The sequence below is a fragment of the Argiope bruennichi genome, chromosome 6, assembly GCF_947563725.1.
Source record: "Argiope bruennichi chromosome 6, qqArgBrue1.1, whole genome shotgun sequence".
Classification (NCBI taxonomy): domain Eukaryota; kingdom Metazoa; phylum Arthropoda; class Arachnida; order Araneae; family Araneidae; genus Argiope; species Argiope bruennichi.
In genome coordinates this window covers 73205566-73227626 of record NC_079156.1, presented here as the reverse complement: position 1 = coordinate 73227626, position 22061 = coordinate 73205566, and the positions used below count along the sequence as shown (strand labels likewise).

Here is a 22061-nt window from a genome sequence, read left to right as displayed (position 1 = left end):
ACCCACCCCCTCTCCACACCACACCAGCGGTAGGACATTTGGTCAGAACGGATTTAAAGTGCAACAGACCCCCTTACACGACGGTTCTTCGATGGAATCGGGTCTCGAACCTGAAACCCACCGTTCCGAACCGAGACCTTACCACCAGGCCACCGCGGCCCACCTTACTTTTCCGGAGAAGAAAAGGGAGAATATGGCGTCATATTGATGCAGAAATTGACAATTTGACTTTTTTTTTTCAAGTTACCCTCATACTAATTTACTAACTGTCAATCCAGAACTCAACATTTCAATATCAACAGTGTAAAGAATATTTCAACGTTATAACTGGCAGTCATGCAGTATACAATTACACGAATGACGTTTAGAATCTTACAACTGGGTTCCAATTCCTGAGAAAGTCAGTTTGGAAGACGAGTGTTGCTTTCATTGAGATAGGAATATTGATTTTCAAAACAATCGTTTTTGGAACGGTAAAAATCCATTTTCATGCAGGAGGTTAATCATCAATGGCAATTTTCTATAAAAATATTATGTCTTTCTATTTTTAGAAACACTTTGGTTGGTTCCGTTTTATATAATTCGGAACAGTGACTATTATATTCAGTTAATTTTGATTGACATTATGTCTGAAATAAAGGGCAATTTGGTTTTGCAGATCTTGGCCGACGAATTCAAAAAGCTAGTCCTTGTGTGCCCCTCTCCAAACCACACCACACCACACCACACCAGCTGGAGGGCGTTTGGCCCTGATGGATTTAATGGGCAACAGGTCCCCTTACACGACGGTTCTTCTATAGAATCGGGTCTCGAACCTGAAACCCTACGGCTCACGAACCAGGATCTTGCCACCACGGCCCACCTTAATTAATAAAGTCACAGATAATCGAGTTGGTACTATACTTAGTAATTTTGAATACAGGTGTCAAATAGAAATCAATAAAGAAGATGTCTTTATATTTTAATTTCAGAAGAAAAACGGGAGCGGGCAATTCTACAAGGCTTAAGGCAATTCTGTGTGGGCACCAGAAACGCACTATTTTTGGCCAAAAATGGTTCTTGTGATATAGAATACAGCCAAGCAACTGTAAATTTCATTTTTCAAAAATTACTCTTAACTGCGAAATGATTCGAAAAAAAATCCAAAGCGGCTATATTGATGCATTCTTTCAAATCGCTATTTCATTCTTGTTCGAACAGTCCTATTTCTTTTACATACCATGGTTACAAAATTAATATTTGTAAATGATTAATAATATTCAATTAATATCGGTTTCCTTTGAACAGCCTTGGGAACTTTTTACTCTGAAATCCTATTAGGATTAAAATAATGGCTGTAGGTTAAAACCTTATTTAGAAAAAATTTGGATATTTTTGGGATTCTTAGGCTTCAAAACAGCCCAAGAATAGAAAGATGAGATTCACTTGTAATAATGACATTTGTATTCATGTATTAAAAGCGTATATGAAGTAAAACTGTCTTGCATCTTTTAACCTTCAGAAAAATCGCATAAATATTTGCGAAATGTATCATTGTTGATAGCATAAATTATAACTACTATTATTTATTTTTAACCACATTTGAAATTCTAAGATGCTATTAACAGAAATATTTCCTATTTGCAATCGGAGGATCCCAACAAAATCTTGTCATCGATTCATGGTATGAATTGAAGTACGCCATTATGCACGCTGGGAGGAAAAGAGAAAAAGTGGCGAGTAGATTTCAATCCACATTTTCCACGATTCCAAAGTTCTCCTTTATTTCAAATTGTTTAGCAGCTTTCACACAAAGCCAGCTATTGCACGCAATGGAAGATTACGATTACCTCTTGAACGTCACGTGACCCCAATGGGACAATGGTAAATTGTTGTTTCATCGGAACTACTATTTGCCATTGTCCCATTGTGGTCATGTGAAGTAAGCGTGACCTTCTATTGCGTGCAATGGTCTCGTGTGAATGTTGCTTTAAGAAGGGGTTTACACTCAGCCAATTATAAGATTCCAGTAAGTCAAGCATGCGCAGAAGAGGAATATTGCGCATGCGTTGAGAGAGCGGACAATAGCAAAGAAGAACAGGACAAGTACTTGCGCTACTGTACAGCTTCTGCGCAAGCGTAGTTTTACTGGATAGTTTGTAGCTGGCTGAGTGTAAACCCACCTTTTAGTTTTTGACAAGATTTTAGACATCACGTGGCTTTCTGTTAAGGGGAGTTTACACTATGCTAACTATTGCACACTATAGAAGGTCACACCTACTTCTGGAAAATCATGTGATCGTGATGGTACATTTGGCAAATAATTGCCTAATTGTTTTTCTGTTTAATTAAGACAATAGAAAGACAATGGCTCAGGAACAATTACTATGGGCAACTGATGGTCTCGTGTAAGTGCTCCTTCACAGCCAATCATTGTCTTGTGCAAATAGTGCCTTAATCGGAGTTCACACGAGGCTAACTATTGCCCACAATAGAAGGTCACGCCTGTTACAGGAAGATCATATGACCACAATCGAACAATGGCAAACAGTAGTTCGGATGAAATAACAATTTACTTTTGTCCCATTGGGGGTCATATGATTTCCCTGAGGTAGGGGTGACTTTCTATTTCGCGCAATAGTTGGTCTCGTGTAAACGCTTCTTAAGGTGGGTTTGCACTCAGCCAGCTACAAACCATCCAGGAAGACCACGCATATGCAGAAACTATGCATAGCAATTACTTGTCCCGTCAAGACAAAAATTTCTATTTCACTCTCTCAGCGCATGCGTGACTTACTGGACTCTTATAACTGCTTGAGTGTAAACCTACCTTAATTGATTCTAGTTAAAATTATCTAAGGAATTTCTAACTCTTATTTTGTTATAAGAATTACTTCAAAAAAATGTGAAAGTGATTTCGCAGTGAATTAAGAGGTACATTCGAAAACAAGAAAAGTATTTAATTATTTATCGCATTTGATTTTGTAAACTCATATTTTTCAAAAAGTTTCCATTTAAAAAAAAATGAAAGACCAGTATTTAATTAACTTGCAATTTGTTGAAGAAATTTTGGAATTCGTTTGTTTGAATCTTCCTTTATTATACGAATATAAAGAACTTTGGTATCCCAAATTTGAAATCCTTGATTTAGCGAATAAAACAGATGTTCTGATGTTTCATGACGATGTAGGCTGTTCAGTGCTCCATATAATAGATAAGAATATGGAAGACATTGAAGACTGCTTTTATGAATTCCTCCACGACATGAGAGCATCTGCACCAATGAATGAGGTTGACGACGCGTACTTTACAAAAAGTGCTTTAAATATTGCTCCATTCTTTTTCAGCAAAGGCTATAGTCACGAATCGTTTCTTGCATTCTGTGCCATGGTGATGGGAGTTGCGCATAATTTCTTGCTTCTGGAACAAAATCGCATTCCTCAACGTGCCTGTCATGTCATTGGCCTTGTTCTATTCATGCACCAAATGACAGGAGAGTTCTATAAAAAAGGAGGCTGGAAAGGATTTCGCGACGTGTGTTCTAACTTTAATGAATGCCAGAAAAGAAAAGGAAAGCGTTAAGTATACTCATACTATCGTTTCAATGACTTTGAATCCTTAAATATTTGCATTTATACAGATTCAATGAAAAATAATTTTTGTAGAAATGATACCATTGAAAGTATTCTTAATGACTAGTGATGATGTTTTAGCAATTTTTGTTAAAAATTGATGTTAGTTTTTTTTTATCATTATTCTTGAATTAAATCATTTCTTAATTATTTCTTAATGTTTTATGCATGAATCCAGCATTTTTATTTTCTCGTATACGAAGCATAGAAGAACTGTAGTTGTCAAAAAATTCGAAATTTGACGAATCTCCACATTTCCGACACTGAGATCGAAAAGCATATTTTTGGCATCTATCTGTCCGTTTTTCTGTGAATTCGATGACTCGGAAAAGCTTTGAGGTAGATAAATGAAATTTGGTATATAGACTCGTGACCAAATTTGTACATTTCTATAAAAGTTTTAAAGAAATCCATTTACGAAACGTCTCCCTGATTGTTAAATTACATGGGAAATTCGATAACTTCAAAACGCAGAAGGCAAAATTTGGCATTCAGATTTAACATCTAAATTGGATTCTTATTAAATTTTCCACCAAATCTGTCAAATGGTTGACCACCTGTCGGTATGTATTTTTGCATGCATGTAAACATAATAACTAATAAACTCAATCACTTAAACTAGTGAAATTCCATTTATTATCTTGTGACTACAATTGCAGTTTCGTATTAAATTTTGGCTCCTTTAGGTCGGCAAAAACACATTCACACGATAAAAGAAAAAATGTTCATTCGCGCCATCCATATCTATCGTTCGTTAGTATCATGCAAAGCATGGAGATAAGAGCTTAATTGGAAAGTATGCGAAAAAAGAAGACCACGCCTGTTTGTTGTGTTTTTAATGTATGTTAGTTGAAGGTAAAATTGAATATGTGTGATAGAAGTAATATCTTCGTTGAAATATTTCATCTTAACATGATTTAAAATCCAGTTTATGTGTTCAAAAACTCCGATAAACTTTAAACACTTTGCGGTTATTACCAAAAATACTTTATTTAAATCTATAGTTGGTCATTTATCAAATTTTATTAGTATTCAATAAAGCTAAAAGGTGATCGTTATTTACGTAACAAATGAATAGATTGGTAGTCACAATTTATTTCTCACTCTATTGTACTAACATTTCTGATATTTCATTCTATCAATGCTTGATAAGATGCATCATACAAAGCAAAAATTTAATAAACTATTGCATGCATGTTTTAATAATCGAATACGATGCAGTGAATTTAAAATATGAAATCAACCCTCAGCACATGGAAAAGTAATTCGAAGCATAATTAGTCAGCCAATACAAGGATTTGCTTATTGCTCTGAAAGAATATATAAATATAATATTTTAAACTCTTAATTTAATACAAATTAATTTCCAAAACTTTATCTTAATTTAGCCAATAGTAAAATATTCTCTTATTTCCTGATCTCATTCCACGTATGAAACTGTGTAAAAATTACACGCAATCAATCTACGTATCAAGTGAAAATGATGCTTTCGGTGCCCTTGTCAAAGGTCAACACATGCATTCAGTCGCCACGTGGCCGGAAATCCCATGTTATACAAGACTAGTGATTATTTGTTTCGCCCCTTCTTTCTTACTTCTGCTTTTGTGCAGCGCTGCGCCTTCTTGTAAATAAATCATGCCTGTCTCTCGGGAGAGAATAAAATGAAATTAAGAATACAACTTCTGGTGTATGTCTATGCCGTATATATAAATATAATATTATTTTAAGTTGAACTTCTCCGAAAAATTAATCTACATCTTCCTACCACTCTGTAAATATTTTTAATGATCAAAAAATGTAAATAAAATTTCAAAAGGATGGTCCGTCTTGAATGGTGCCTGAGAACAGACATCCGGGTGACTGTTCTCAGGGTTAAATCGCATTTTGAACAGTTAAATTTAATTTCTTATTTATAACTCTTAATCTTTTGTCAATGAATGTCTCGATGTGGAAAATTAATTTTCAAATAAAGTATTTTATCAGTCATTAGATTGATTGCCTCTATTTTAAACCATAAGTTTCCAATAATAATGCTCAGTTCTCTAGATCTGAATTTATTGACAGATTTTGTATTTAATAATCAAAACAAAATTAACGGAGGAGTATAGTAAGAGTGCGCTGGCAGGTTTAATCAAAGTACACTTTGATTAAAACATTATTGATATTTTTTCAGGATATTAAAGTGAAGAAAATAGTGTTATAAATGAAATGTTACAAAATTATAATAAGAGCCGGAACACTGTGTTAAAATATTCTGAATAGTTTAGAATTTTAGTTATTTGTATGCTTTTAATTTCTAAGAAATAAATCTTTTTGACATTTTTGATTTTTTTCGACTGGATTAACAAAAGACTTTAAATTATATGATGTTGCAACAATGTCAGTACTGTAGTCATATGAATAGGTTCTATCATTGAATGTATAATAGCGGGCTTCTTATGATGCTGTGCTGTCAAATGCTATTTTTTAAAGATGCTTAATGGGTTTGAGGAAGCGTCTTTGCTCATGTCACATGAGTTTAAATTGACGTCATTCTTTGTATCTTTTGGCGATTTTTCTTGGCTTACTTTGGCTAATGTTGAAGATACTCTTTTTGGTCTCTTTTGGTAGCCAAAGAAAAATATGTTCATAAGATGCGACAATACTTCAGATTATCCTGAAATCCTTCTTATAAACGGTTACACTTTTCGGAAACTGACATTGTTTTTTGATTGTATTCGAAAAGATCTATTTTGTTCTGGCTGTTTGTTCTTAAAACCTTCTCTTATGCAACATTTTTTAAAAAATGGAAGACGAATATATAGTTGATATGTTGATTGTGGAAGATATTTTGAAATTCCTTTATTTGAAATATACCAAATCCGAACATTTGAAATGGAAGCCAGAATTTACATTTAGAACTTTTGCAAATGGAAGAATGAAGATGCAGCGGTGGTATGAAGAGCTCGGCTTCCCTCAGTATGACCAAACGGTAGGACTAGCAGTGAAGAATATAATGGACATGAAGAAGAATTACATTATCCAGATGTATAAAGAATTTCTGGAACTAGACGTTGTAAATGGAATTGAATTTGCAAACCATGCGTTAAGGGCGTCTCCCATATTTTTTCCAGAAGGATATAACAATGGTGGTTTTCTTGGATATTGTGCTGCAGTTATGGGAGTGGCATTGTGTTATCTCAGGAATCCACCGAATGATGTTCTTCAATATGCCTGTGGAGTTGTGGCTCAGGTTCTATTTTCCCACCAAATTACCGATCAGTTTTACGAGAAGGGAGCTTGGCTTGGTCTCTATTCGACGTCGAAAAATTTTAATGAACTTGTTGCTGACAATTGACAAATGAACTTAAAGATGCAGAAATATATCTGACAGTCTAATCTCTTTATTTTTAAAACAATTGGCATCTTCTTTTCTTTTTATAAAACTGTGGCTTAATATGAAGTATATTTTTATTATTTTGAATTTCAATGAATCAAAATGTAATAGTTGACATGTGAATGTAACGGTAAGCCAATATTTTTCAATGTCTGGTACACCAGGTTAATTCACAAAATCTTGTTTGATGCTTGATAAGTTATGCCATGCCAACATGAACTTCAATCGAAGAATAGTTATTTCGGAAGATAATAACTGGTATATAACGATGCAGTAATATTTCTGATGAAAATGAAGTAGCAAACGTTTGTTAGTAAAATTGTTAACCTTCAGCAATGTTTATAATAAATCATGATTAGAGATTTTAATTTCATGAGATTATGTGTAACGAGACGTTTAAACTACTGATATATTATTTAAAGATGTTTTTATTAAGTATGTTATGATTATATTATGAAAAGTAGTTTCATTTTGTTATACGTAAATCGAAATGGGGAGCAACTAGAAAATGCTTGCTCAAATTTTTAATTGTAAAAGAATTTTATAGTATTGGATCGTTTCTTGTATGTTGAACAGTCCAGAATTGTTTTATTTGAATTAAAATTAATGTTCAGTAATCTTGATCAGAAAATATATATTTTGCAGTAACTAGTCATAATATTTTTATAGTTGATTTCTATACATAAAATTGCTTTAACCCTTTAAAAGGCCATTTTTTTCTGTTATGGTATATTAGAATATTTTTAGGATTGAGACTGGCTTAAAAAATGAGTAATTTAGATTATTAGACAAATTTAATTTGATTAATTAATAATTAACAAAACAATATTCTACTTTGTGTAAAATAAAGAAATTAAGCATCTAAGTTTCTGCCATACTGAAAAATTTATTAGAATTTCAGTTAACATACATAACTTCATACAAAGATTGATGAATTTAGTGGTAAACATACTTTCAATATGGTAATGTTAACCTCCTCAAAGAGTTAATAAAACCATAGAGAAATTTTTGTGTCGAACATCTGCTCAAATCGTTATCGACGTATTATGCTTCCATATTTTCCCTTTATCTTAAACATTCTAACCGTGTAATCTATGGATTTATTCAAATCATTTATTAAAGATAATAGCATCTTTTAAGTAGAGTATTTAGTTGCTGCTTTAAGATATGACACCTTCAAATTAAAATATTCAGGTTGTACTTGTCTTCCGTTTTAAAATCGTCCTACAACTTTCATTGCCAAAAAACGAATCATTCTTTCTTTTTAACAAATCTGGTATTTATAATTTCACCTTCGTATTAACCGATTCTTATCACTTAACCTGTTAACCGGTAAGGTATGTAAACAGAAAAGTTACAATATTTACAATGGCAACAGTTTAATCCTCAAATTAACAAAGTTACAAAATTTCTAGTGGAAACATCGGAACATCCATCATTTTGGAATGTTAGAAACGAAAACAATTGCCTTGCATATGAAATACATTTTTTTAAACACTTGCTTTATTCAAAATTTGTTTTTTTTTCTTAAAAGAACAATATATGCAAAGATTCATACAAAATAATCAAAGCATAAATTCACAATACTACTAATTCATTTCCTGTTAAGAGGACACATGAACATACCAACGTCAGAAACGAAAGTTATTGCATTGCGTACGATGTACAAAATTTTTGAAATACTTGATTCGTACAAAAATTTTGAAATACTTGATTCATTCAAAATTAGTATTTTTCACAAAATAACAATTTATGAACTTATAAAATAATCAAAGTATAAATTTACAATTCTAGGAATTCATTTCCTGTAAAGAGAATACACTATTATACAGAAAACAAACTAATGAACTTATCGAAAAAACTAATAAACTTATCTCAGAGATACGGGATGTATCTGGTATTGTATATTCCAAATAGTATATTTTCAAATTGATCAGGTTGATCAAGATTTCAAGATTCAGGTTGAATCCTCTCCGTAAAGGTACAGACGATCGTCTTTTTACCTAAAACAAAACTGAGCCGTGTGTGCAATTCACAAGCTGCATGGTCCAGCTTACAGAGAGCCAATTTATAGGTATTAATCAAGTAATAATTTAAAAGAAATTTTAATTAACTAATTCTATAAAAATTGCATTCTTTAAGTAAACATGGGTTCCTCACATGCAAGCAAGGGAACCACACACAGATTGAAGAAAAACTCCGGAAATACTGTTTCCGGTATCAGGGTTGCTTGAATGTTCGCTTAAGGCACAGATCTGTCATCCCATCCAGCGACGCTTTACAGTTCTGGTGCTACAGCATTGATTTATTTAGGAATAAAGTTCCAAATTTATAAAAACAAATTCTAGAAACTGTCATTGAAAATTGGTAAGGAATTTGAATTGCGTGGGAAAACGTTTGAATGATCTCGAAAAATTTCCTTCGCAAGTCATTTATTTTCAGTTATTTATATATTTCATTTTAGCTACTATTATCAAATGCAAATTTTATTCTGTCTTTTTCAAACATCGAAGCAACTTCCACAGTTAATGGGAAATTTGCAATATCTAATTGTCAAATATTTTTTGTAAAATCGTTGTTGGTTAATTATTAACTTTTTCTAATCTGTTCGTAATGAACATCTTTTACTGTTCTCGTTGAGCCTGAATAGGCAGTTCATTCCTTAGTTTCTTCATGTTTAATACAATAGATTAATTACTGAAATGAATGATATATTTAAATAAAGCGAAAATCACTTAGAACCAAATAAAAAACATTAACAACATTTTATCAACTGTTAAAACTTTTTTTGCTTGACGAGAATGTCATTACCAGGACTGTGGTGGTCTGGCTTTAAGGGCACGGCTTCGTAATCGGAAGATCCAGGTTCGAAACTCAATTCCACCAAAGAACCGCTATTTAAGCGTATCTGGTGCATGTTAAATCCATCGGGACGAAACGTTCTTCCATTGATGTAGCGCGAAGGTTGGTCAAGGGGTGCCAGCTCAGGTGTCGTTCTCGTTCATCTGACGGCGGGTTCAAAATGACGAGGTCCGTTCCAGAGTAGCTCTAGTGTTGTTTTGAAATGGGATGTTAATTAAACTAAATTTATAGTTGCTGGCTAAATTAATATAGCCAGGGATTGATCCCTAAATAATTCGCCAAGAATGATATGATAGATTCAGTAAAAATGCGAAATTCCCGCCAATAGTTAATATTTCTTATTCATTGGGATAAAATCCTTATTGAAGAGTATGCGAAAAAGTTTTGGGGAGACCATCGCTAATGGTAATTTTTTTTTCTGGGTTTCTATGAACATTCTTTAAAAAAAACTCGGTAACCAGATTATCTTGATTATTCATTGACATTGAGTCCATACTTTCTTGCTGCTCCTAAGAGTATTAGAAGTATTAATTTCAATAAAAGCAATTTACACCAATACACTTTTCTTTATTATATTAAAATGTAAAAATGAATGCAATTTTTATTTTTCAAAATTTCCTTATCATATAAAACCTAATAGCATAGAATAAAAATTTCATTACTCAATCAGTTGTTAATAAAAAAATCCATTAAAAAATTACAACTTCATAATCATGAAACAAGTCGTTAAATAAAAATATTAAATCTCAGTTTGTTTGGTTTTATTTATAGCTCAAATAAAAGATATAAGATTAAATTAATACATGAAAAAGTGCATGATTATTAAATTATTTGCTATTGCTTTTTTTTTTACTTTGTCGTACACAAATTATAGAAAAAGTATTGCAATCGTCCAAAAATTTTAGATAACTCGAACTTTTGACGAATTTCCATATTTTAGACTTCTCTCAGTGAAAATGCTTTTGCCGTACAAACCTCAGTATTCACCACTTTTCGTTTCTCAGACAAAACCCTTCGTCTTAACAATTTACTTAATGAAATTCAAAGGAGTCTTTCATTCATATTTCGTAGGATTGCAGATTGCTTACATATGCTTTTTTAATCAATCAAAATTGTCTAGTTCTTTATAATATATTAAATGAAAATTTTTGTTTTGAGTATATTTTGACGCTTTAATTCAACTAACAATTCAAACATTTGAGAGGTTTATGGAATCCACCTTACTTTCATATCAAATTTCAACATCTATGAATAATTCAAATTTAATATATAAATCGCTGCACGTATGATGTGTAGGAAGATTAGTTAAACGATTATAAACGTTGGTAATGCTTACATGTGACTGAAGAAAAGCTTTGTTGGCATTTCATTTAATTTCATAACTATAATCCAAAGATACCACGCTTGCACAGGGGCCACGGTGGCCTTTTGGTACGGATTTAGCCTTGGAACCGGAAGGTTTCAGTTTCGAAACCCGATTCCACCGAAGAACCGTCGTGTAAGCAGGTCTGGCGCGCGTTAAATCCGTCGGGACCAAATGTCCTCCCGCTGGTGTAGTGTGGAAGTTTGGAGAGGGGTGGCAGCTCAGGTGTTGACCTCGTCATCTGATCGAGGCTGAAAATTACGATGTCCGTCCCAAAATAGCCCTAATGTTGCTTTAAAAAGGGACGTTAATATAACTAAACAAAACTATGCATGCAACAGTGGTTTTATTTAGATTCTAAAAGTTATTTTCGGTTATGGACAATTAATATATAAGGGATAGAACGTATTATTATATCAGTATTAGTTATTTAGGTCATAGGGAAGAAATATGACTAAAAAAACTATTAAATTAGTTATAAATGTTCCTATTTATTCAAGAACAATCATTTATCACATGAACTCATCAAGTTCTCTCCACTAGCAAGAAAATCTTTCTATGGATTGTCAACTAGTGGCGAAATGACATTGAAGTCTCGTGGTCATCGATTGTTCCGATGTAAACAAGGTCTTATGATTTACAGTGTTAATGAAACTTTTATTAATATAGATTTTTTTTTTTTAACAGAAAAGGTTCGAGAAAACCGAGATCCTTAGCATAAAGTGTAAACATTCTTGCAAAGATGTTCCGTGAGGGAAGCCGGCTACTTCAAACGGAATCTTCGTCGTCTGACTGATTCAAAATTATACCTGAACACATTTTGATTCAAGAGGGTACTATAACGAACTAATCTCTATTATTGGTCATTCTAGAGCAAGAATTAAGTGTTTAATTAATCGAATATTATGTTTAAAATAAACGCAAATACACCACCTCTAACAATAACAAATTGAATTGAAGTAAAAGTTACGAATGACAGTATTGTTAATATTTCAGCGTGGTTTAGGTTAATAAGAATGTTATAAATTTAATCAATTTTCGTTTTAAATCTATAATTTTATAATAGAAAATATCAGTTATTGATACCTGACACTGAATTCTGTTAAAATGTAATATAAATACATTACGTTCATATTCAGGATTTATTATCTAAGGATGATTATATAACTCGTAACTTTTTAACGTCAGGGTTTACTGATTGTATAGGTGGGGTTACACTCGCCCAGCTACAAATTATCCTGTAAGACTTACACATGCGCAGAAACTGTGTAGTAGCACTTGTCCCGTAAAGACAAGAACTTGCTATTGTCCATTCTCTCAGCGCATACGCAATCTTCCTTCTGCGCATGCGTGACTTACTGGAATCTGTAAACACACTTTACATCCAAACATTAAGCAGCATTCATTAAACGCCAACTATTGCTCGCTATAGAAGATGACTCCTACTTCAAGAAGATCACGTGGGCTCAGTGGAACTATGGTGAATAGTTGTCTCATCGGGACAACTATTTGCCATTGCCACATTCCGGTCACGTGATCTTCTTGAAGTAGGCGTAACCTTCTATTGCGTGCAATAGTTGGCCTCGTGTGAACGCTGCTTTAGATAAGGCAAGTTGCCATACTAGAGAAAAATGTAGTAATTTGTAGGTTATAATAGTTTTTATTACAAATCGATATCTCTTGCCTTTTGTATTGTTATTTTATTCAAGAGTTTTTACCACTCAACTGTGACATATATTTAGAAACTAAAAGTGGCAACAGTCCGTGAAGCCTTATTTACATCTGTCCAAAGGAATTAATATTTTCATTTAGAATATTTTTAATTCATTTGAAAGACGATCAAGATATGGATGACTATTTGCAAAATACTCTATTCCTAGAAGACCTTCTTCAATTTATTTTTAAACTCGGAGGAGTCTCATGGAAAGCCAAAAATGGTGTTCATAACTTCAAACACGAACTTGGATTATCACCGTTCGTTCCAGTCATAGGTGTGGCAGTGGATAAATTATGTTATAATTTCCATGTGCAACTTGAAAAATGTTATTTCAAGTTGATGGAAGCAGGTATCAAAGATAAATCGACTTTCAGCAAGTACGCTTTGCAAGAAGCTTGCGAAAGGTTTTCAAAGGGATATACGCATGAATATTTTCTTGCTTACTGTGTACATGTTTTGGGAATACCTGGTCTTTTTTATTATCCATCTTTTAGTGACATTATTGATTCTGCCTCTCAGGTGGTTGCTCTTGTTTTGTTTTCCCATCAGATAACTGGAGAATTTTACAGGCTTGGTGGTTGGAGTGGTCTCACTGAAGCTGCTAGAAAAATAGATGATTGTTTTGCATAAGTTAATTATACATAAAACTTAACATTTCACGATTCCAGTGCGGCGACATTCAAGAAGCAAGATTATAAATGATATTTTCTGAACTTTGTTAACTAGAGCTGTATGAAAATCTGAAACTGCATGGTTACATTTATTTGTTTAATCTTTTGAAAGAAAGTAGTATCCATGGGGTTTTCTTTAAAGATATTTTAGCTAAAGGTCGCGAATTAAGAAGAAATGTAACTAATTAAAAATTGTGAGCATGCCAAATATTTTGCAAGTTTTTCGCCAAAAATTTGAACAAATTAAATGGCTTTGCTTGTGATCTGAAATAAAGAATATAACTTCTTCCAAAAATACGATGTAAATTAAATTTAATTTAAATGCTCAATTAATTGAGCATTTTTGAATAAAATTGGGTATTTTTTGAGAATTGAAATACAGTTTAAATGTAAGGGTTTTAATACACTGAACTTTGTTTTGGATATTTCATTATTCTTGTAAAATCATTTTAGAGTTATGCAAATTATTTTTAACGAATTATTTAAGAGTTTGAGCGTTTGTTCAAATTTAGTTGATAGTAAAATGCTCTAGTTTTGATTTATTGCAACATTCTGGATTATTTTTGAATTATTTTTTAATCCTGCTTATTTTGTACGTGAAGTTTTGATTATATGTTTTAAAATAGTTATTTAAATATCATATAAATATTTACTTTATAACTTAATCGCAAATAAAAATTTGCGATTGAAATTTGAACCTTTTGTATTATATACTTAACAATTACTTACATAATTAAAATTATCACTGTATCAATCACTGTATAACAATGCTTAAGTATCATAAAGCATTTTATAAGACATCAGTATAAAAAGCGATGAAGTCATAATATTTATATTGACTCTCCCAATTAGTATTCGTAAGCTATGCGATATGAGGTCTAGACATCATTCTGTTTCGGACCATTATATCTGGGAATAGTTGATTATCAGTCTTCCTCATACGTTGTTTATAATCAGAACAGAGAATAAAATGTCTTTGACGATCTTTTCTCAATGTAATAGTTGATGAATTGATTTAATAAAACTGTTGAAAAAAGTTTTGTGCAGTTTTTTAATTTACAGATACTTTACTGGCAGTTGACAACTTATAAGTTGAAAAATTGTTGTAATTGGTTTATTCTGTTGATAAGGCTTTTTTTTTTTTTTTTTTAAAAAATGGTTTGTTTTTTGTTGTTAGTCGCCGGCAACTTCCTTTGCAGGCAAAAAAATCCACAGTATAATCAAATTTATAAGTGGAAATAGAGACCTATTCTTGCCTCCATAGCACTCAACATCAAGTCTCATACCAAAAAAAACTAAGGGGAAAAACAAGCACTGCAGTCTCCTGTCACACATTTCAATCAAACAGAGATTGTCTTCATTTCCATTTCTCAAATTATTTTCCATCTGATTTTTTTAACTGCATCCTGATCTACTATAACACAAAAAATAAGTGAACACAGATTATATGTATATTTTTACAAATTTTATCTCTCAATCTGCATTATATTTCTAAGTTTATTACTACAAATTATATTTCTAAGTTGAAAAATTATGTAAACGGTCTCATCATAATATAATTTCTCATATAATTGTAAATTCTGTAAATAGTTATTTTTGTTTCATTTTCCTACTGTAAATTTTTTGTTAAGTAAATAAAATTCCCGTAACATGCCTACCAAACCGTTCAGTGACCAGAATGGTCACGGATATGGGGGTATGAGACGGCCTTCTGTTCTGTTAATAATATTCAAACACGATAATGCTTATAGGTGGATAATGTTTATAGGTGGACATTATCACGATAATGCTTATAGGTGGATACCATATTGAAATTGCGGCATAGATATACAATATCGTTCTGAATGCTGTACACATCAGGACATTAGACTTAAAATTGCCGACTGTGGTTATATGGTAATTTTTTAGGAAATATGTTTACTAAAAATGATTTTTTTTTTCAAAATTTGAGTTATATTTTTGATTTAAAAAAGTATCAGAATATTAACATTTTACCTCGATAGCTTCAAAGTATATTATCATATAAAAACCATTTTTAACCATTAAAAAAAGGATTCAATTATATCAGTTTTATTTCCGTGTAACTTTTCTTAATTTTAATAATTTTTTTTTAAAAAAAATATTTTTATTTTACAACAATGTTTTTAACTATTATGTTTACACATAAACTTTTGTTGTAAAAATATTGAAATAAATTGTTTCATATCCACGTTATCATTGAGAACGCAAATTAAAATGAATATAATACATTTTTATCATCTGTTTTATAATATAATACATCTGTCTATAATACATTTTTTTCTGTCAAATTTGATTATTTTTGATAATTTAGATCTGCCCTTCATTTAATTATTTAAAAATGTTCTTATTCAAAGTTAATTATTTCCACGTTACTTCCAACTCTGTACCATGTTCATAATTTAATTCAACCAAGTAATAATAAGCAAATTTTAAGTAGCAACACAGCCCATAATTCCAACATCCAATAATCCGATTGGTTTCAATGTTGGTCGAAGCTAATAAAAACTAAATTACCTTCTGTTCAGTTTGATCTTGGTGATAAAAATGAGTCGCCAAATAGAGTTGGCGATTGTTTAAATGGGAAGATTACTGCACCGGAAATAACGGCCGGAAGTCATCGATCAAAATCTCGTCTTAATTATCTGAACGTAAGGTAATTCTATATAAACACACACCGTTGTTATCAGAAAATTCTAGTCATTTGTCAAGCTCTGCCTTTGAAGCAAATATGTATTGGTAATTTGTATCCCCGTGCTGCATATAAGTTCTAAACGAATGCTCCTTTATCTAAAGAGACAAGTGAATTTTATGAGAATCATCGTTTAAGAAAGTTAATCCCACATAATTCTGTGTAGCATTTGCATTCCACCAAAGAAAAGCTAATCTTTTAAATAAAATCATGGACGATTCACTGGGCGCCATGTTGTTTGCTGAAGATTTGATGAAATATATTTTTGATCAATGTGATCTTGTTTATGTTCCAAGAGCTTCATGCGAAATTGGAAAATTTCGTGAACACATTGGGGCTTCGCCTTTTAGAGTAATTATAGGAAACGCTGTTTGTGCTAGAATTGAAGAAGATTTGGACAAATTTTCTGCTATATTTCAACAAGAATTCAAATCGCTGGAGGACGCCCCATCATTTACAAGGTATGTAATGAAAATAGCACCAGAGTGGTTTCCGGAAGGTTACAATCCAACTTCCTTCATTGAATTCTGTGTCTTTGTGAGTTCCATTTCGCTATCTTATTACGAAGCTGGATGTCATCATATTTCCTCCTTTGCAAGCGAAGTTATTGCAGCTGTTTTGACTGGACATATAGTGTCTGAAGACTTCAATAAAGCAGGTGGATGGGCAGAGTTAGTTCGAGTGTCAACTCTAATTAACAATTCTGCAAAAACAAAATATCTTTGAAATCAAAATTAATGGTTTTCAATGAATACGTGCGCAAACAATGATTTTCTTTTTCTGATAGTTATAACCGGTGACTGACTGAATACAGCTTTTTAGTATATATTTTAGTGCATAGATGAGACATTTCTGTTTTGAACAATTTTTACATTATATATTTGTAATTCTAGAAGTAACATTCTTTTTAAAGGTTGTTTGTATTGTTTTGAAACGACGAAATAAATCGTTGGATCGTTGTTTTCTTATTGCATGAGTTCTTTTATGTTTTATGTAGATTAGGTTTCCAGGGAATGGTTTTTAAATGAAATATTTTAACTTCCTGAGTTAATAAGTTTAAAAGGCTGAAAACTGTTTATTTTAGAGATTTTAGTTTTCAAATTTCAAAATTTGGATAATGCAATACATATTTGACTGACCAAAAAAGTCAGGATGTTTTAATTCAGAAAAGCATTCCAAATGATTGATTTTTAAATTTTTTTCAAAATACTGATTTTTTAAAATTATTTTTACATTGTTTTTGAAACATTTGGCTATTTTCTATAAAAAATGAATGCTATAAAATTTTTCTATGTATGATTTTGAATGGAAATTTATCAGTTTTCGAAAATTTTCCACACGTTTTTGATATATTTGAATTTTTTTTAATGCGCAGCCAATGCTATTTGACTCACATGTAAGATTTACATCTAATTTGATGACATTTTTGCTAATATAGTTAAATATAAAAGAGGAGGAATTATCTAATCATATAGAAAATGTGAATCTTATGAATAAATTATTGCAGTGTTAGGCAGCGGCTTGAATGTATTGTTTAATTCTAAAAAATCTAAAGTGAATAGTTTAAGAGGCCTATTTGGCGAAATCTTAAAAAAATATTTCTTATACATTTTTTTTCTTCTTAATTTTAGTAAAGGAAGATTAAGAATTTATCAAGATTCTTTCAATGATTTCAGCAAAGTAAAACACTCATGGCTCCACAATTTGCTCTATTGTCATTAATAGAAGAAAATTCGTACAAAAGAGAAAAATGCTTTTCACAATATTATATAGTGTTTCACAGTCTTAAATAAATGTATAAATAATTACATTGGTAGAATTCAATTACACTGTGAACTAGAAATAAAGTTTTTAGTAAGATTATTTTAGTTAAAGCTTTTATTTAATTATGAATTGAATTTAAATGTTACAATATTCCTAATTTCACATTTGTATGCAACCTTTCTTGAGAAATTAAACAAAAAAAAATCATCTACTTTAGAATTAGAATTTTTTTTAACCTAAATTTTATTTCGGAATTGTTTGACTGAAATATGGGTCATTAAAACCATTAATATATATATGTGTGTGTGTAACCGTTAAGAGATTTTTAAAGATTGAATTAAGTGTGTAATATTGTATTATTAAAACCCAAAGCATATAAATAGACATTTACTTGTAGCATAATAGAGGTATAAAATAATTAATGAATCGTATAAATATCAATTTGGTTGATTGCATACAAATAAAAGTTTACAATGTTTTGAATTTAGAAGGTATACATTCCATTTTAAAGATACAGGACGTCATTTGGAACAGATCTCACAAAATGCTCCAAGGAAGAAATTATCACATCCTTATCATTTTGACAAGGATGTAATACTTTTGATAAGTGTGATAAAAATTCATTAATGCGTAACATTATATTGAAAGAATTCATTAATACAATCATTCCATTTTGAAGCAATAGGAAGACTATTTTGGGATGGAATTCTTAATTTTGTACAATGGCTAAATAACAAGGATGATATCTAAGCCTCTTCTCCATTCTACAACACACTAAATAGAGAATATTTGTTTATCTATAGCAGTTTTAATGCACATTAGGACCCATATATGATGGAAATCAAACCTGTTGTAACGAAGTCAAGACCTTATCACAAACTAATGCGATCCAAACTCAAAAGCCTGTATTTTTCTGAAATTAAAACAATTATCAGATCAAATTTAAAAATTACAATGATGATGATGTCGTGTCCGCATTACCACGGAAAGGGGGTGCAGTAGCTACTAAGGGTAAAGACCCCTGACCACCGGAGGGCAGAAGTCTGACTTCAAACTCATATGAAGATTCACACATTTTCACTTGCACAATCCTTTTTACAGGGGGGGGCACATTCACACACCTCACAAATAGAACACAGATGAAGAACAACCATACCCGAACCGGGATTCGAACGCGGAATGCCCAGATAACGGGGAAGATGCGCTACCCCTATGCAAGGACTCCGGCAAAAATTACAATGCCCTTCACAAAATGGATCGCGTATAACTTCAAAACAGCTAGTTTATTAAATCAAATCAATCTGTTTTGAAATCAAGATGTATAATTTTAAATCTTTTGAGATATAATTACAATGTAACTTCAGAATTAAGATATATCAGACATGTATATTTTGTTGTATTAGAATCAAAAGTTTCGGACTCGAATCAAAAGTTTTCAGATATGTCTGCGTTTCGCTTCTTCATAACTCATGTCTCAAGTTATTATGAGAAACGAGAAGAAAAAAAACTGCCCCAAGACCAACACTTCCGCATTCAATACAATCTTATTATTTCACAACGACCTACTCTTTACTTTAAACTTTTTTCCCATTCAATACATGCATTCGTCTATCTGAGAATGAAGTTTAACCGACAACTCTTCAGGGCTCGTCTATAATTGAACTTATTTATGACTCAATTCATTTACGAACTTTTATTATTTCAATCATGTTGTATTGTTTTTAATCCCAGAGGGTCTTACTTCGCTAAACCCTCTCAAAATCCAAAAATCTCCAAAAAAAAAAAGTTTCATTGCAGTGAGAAAAGAGCAGCTTAAATTGGTCCGAAGACCTGGAGACCAGAGGGAGAAAACAGACTTAACCCCCAAGTTTCTGATCGTTTAGCTCGTCAAAGAGGGATGGCTTTCATGCCATGGTGAACCCTACCAGGAGTGTACATTCCTCAAGTACTTTGTCTATTCCTTTCTGGGACACTCCTCAGCCATGATGAGATAGCAGAGTGGAACTTTGCAAGGGTCAGTATAAATAAAGGAGCTTAAGGTAGTTGTGTCTAAGAGATTTTTTAATTAATTGCTACCTTGTCGTTGGTTTCTACCAATAAACACTACAAAACCAACCAAGTAACATAGTCTTAGATACAAATATAGATATCAAAGTCCAACAAATCGATCTACAAACCATACATGGAACTATCATATACGGAACTATCCTTACATTTCACGAAAATTTTCTTATAAAATCTGGGTTTTTCACCGAAAAACTCGACAGGAAACTCATAATAGATATTTAATTCGGTATTTAATATTTTTAAAATTAATAAAAACTAAAATATCTAACTACATTTATTTTATTATAAATCTTTAAAAGATTTCATCATTTTGAACTTATAAGATGGAATCAGTTTACATGATATCAGAAGTCACATGACGAATATCAGTTGTGCACTTCATCAGATTGTACGTTGTATTATGAGGTACCATGTAGTCAAGTAATGTGTTCTTCCCTAGCACGTTCCAATTATTTCAGAATTAAATTAACGAAGCACATTTGAGCACGCGAATTTGTGCTGTATAGACTTCATTTGTGTATTTTAATTACATTAATCAGTTTCACATCTGAACATCGGCTTGGAAATTATAAAAATTGCTTAAATGTACAAGTGGCCATAACGGAGTTACTATTGGGAAAAAACTTTTCAAAATTTATTTTTTAAAAAAATGGGAGATTATTTGCATAATACTATGTTTGTAGAAGATCTTGTTGAGTTTTATTTCAAAGCAACAAATAGATCTTGGAAAGCGACAGACAGCGTTCATGACTTCAAAAATGAATTCGAAAAGTCACCATTCGACCCTGACATAGGCTTTGCATTTCTTAACACATATTGTGAATTCCATAAACATATTACAGCTTTATGTTTAGAATTAAGGACAAAAGGTGGTATCACGGACAGAGCAACTTTCAGTAGATACGCCCTAAATGAAGCTTACTTATTGTTTACGGAAGGCTACACTCATGAGTGTTTCCTAGCTTACTGTGTACATGTTTTAGGAATAGCTAGCACTTATTATGTGTTTTCCGAGAAGGATATTCTCGAGTCTGCCGTCCAAGTCATCGCTCTTGTCCTGTTCTCTCATCAGATGACTGGTCAGTTTTATAAATATGGAGGATGGAATGGACTTGTTGAATTTTCAAGAAAATTGAATGATATCTTCTATTTGAAAAACGAGTGTCATTAAAAAGACATTCTGGTATTTTTTCTGAAGATTCAAAGAAGAAAAATTGATGATATGGAATTTTAAATAGCTTTTTTATATTTCATAAAGATGCATTCAGATTCTGTTGCTTGGAGATATGAAATTTAAAATGACAGATCAAGCCTTTCAATTTTTTAAATGGAAATCGCCAGCAATATTTGAACTGTTTCTGGATGTTAAATAATGGAAAAAATAATAATGCAATGAATGACTGAAATGGCAAAATTCAAAGATGAAGAAAGATTCTAGTGTCAAAAGCTTTTACCAATTTTAAATTAAGTGGCTCTATATAGTTGCTTTAAAATTCAGATTACTGAACTTCAACTTTATATTTTTTACTATGATTTTTATTATGGAATCATCTTTGCTTGTACAATTTGTGAATGATGTTTCTAAATTAGCCGTTTTAAAATAGAAAGTTGTTTTAACCAGTTTTCCGAGAGTGCGAAGCTTTATTAAAAGTGAATGATTTTAATGCATAGTATGCTAGTGTCCATGTCTCATTATTTTTATTTGTTATTATTGATTTAAATACGTTTATTATTACTTATTGAAAAAAATGCTTTTTCTTCAATAAGTAATATTGAATGGCATGTTTCCAGTATTTTAATTTTTTTGAAATGTAAATACTTCTAAACTCTTTCACAAATCAAACAAAAATTAAGGATTTTAATTAATGCTGATTTTAATATATAGCATACATTTTAGAGATTATTTCTAAATTATTTTTA

At 31.6% G+C, this 22061-nt stretch overlaps 1 protein-coding gene across 1 annotated transcript in view; it reads left to right on the top strand.

Moving 5' to 3' along the window:
- Window positions 1-2912: 2912 nt before the first annotated feature.
- Window positions 2913-22061, top strand: part of LOC129972589 (uncharacterized) — a 37315-nt gene continuing 18166 nt past the window's right edge. Inside the window, exon 1 of the mRNA XM_056086780.1 lies at window positions 2913-3556. Within this exon, the coding sequence (XP_055942755.1) occupies window positions 3004-3556 (553 nt within the window). The 5' untranslated portion in view covers window positions 2913-3003. The remainder of the gene's footprint in view (window positions 3557-22061) is intronic.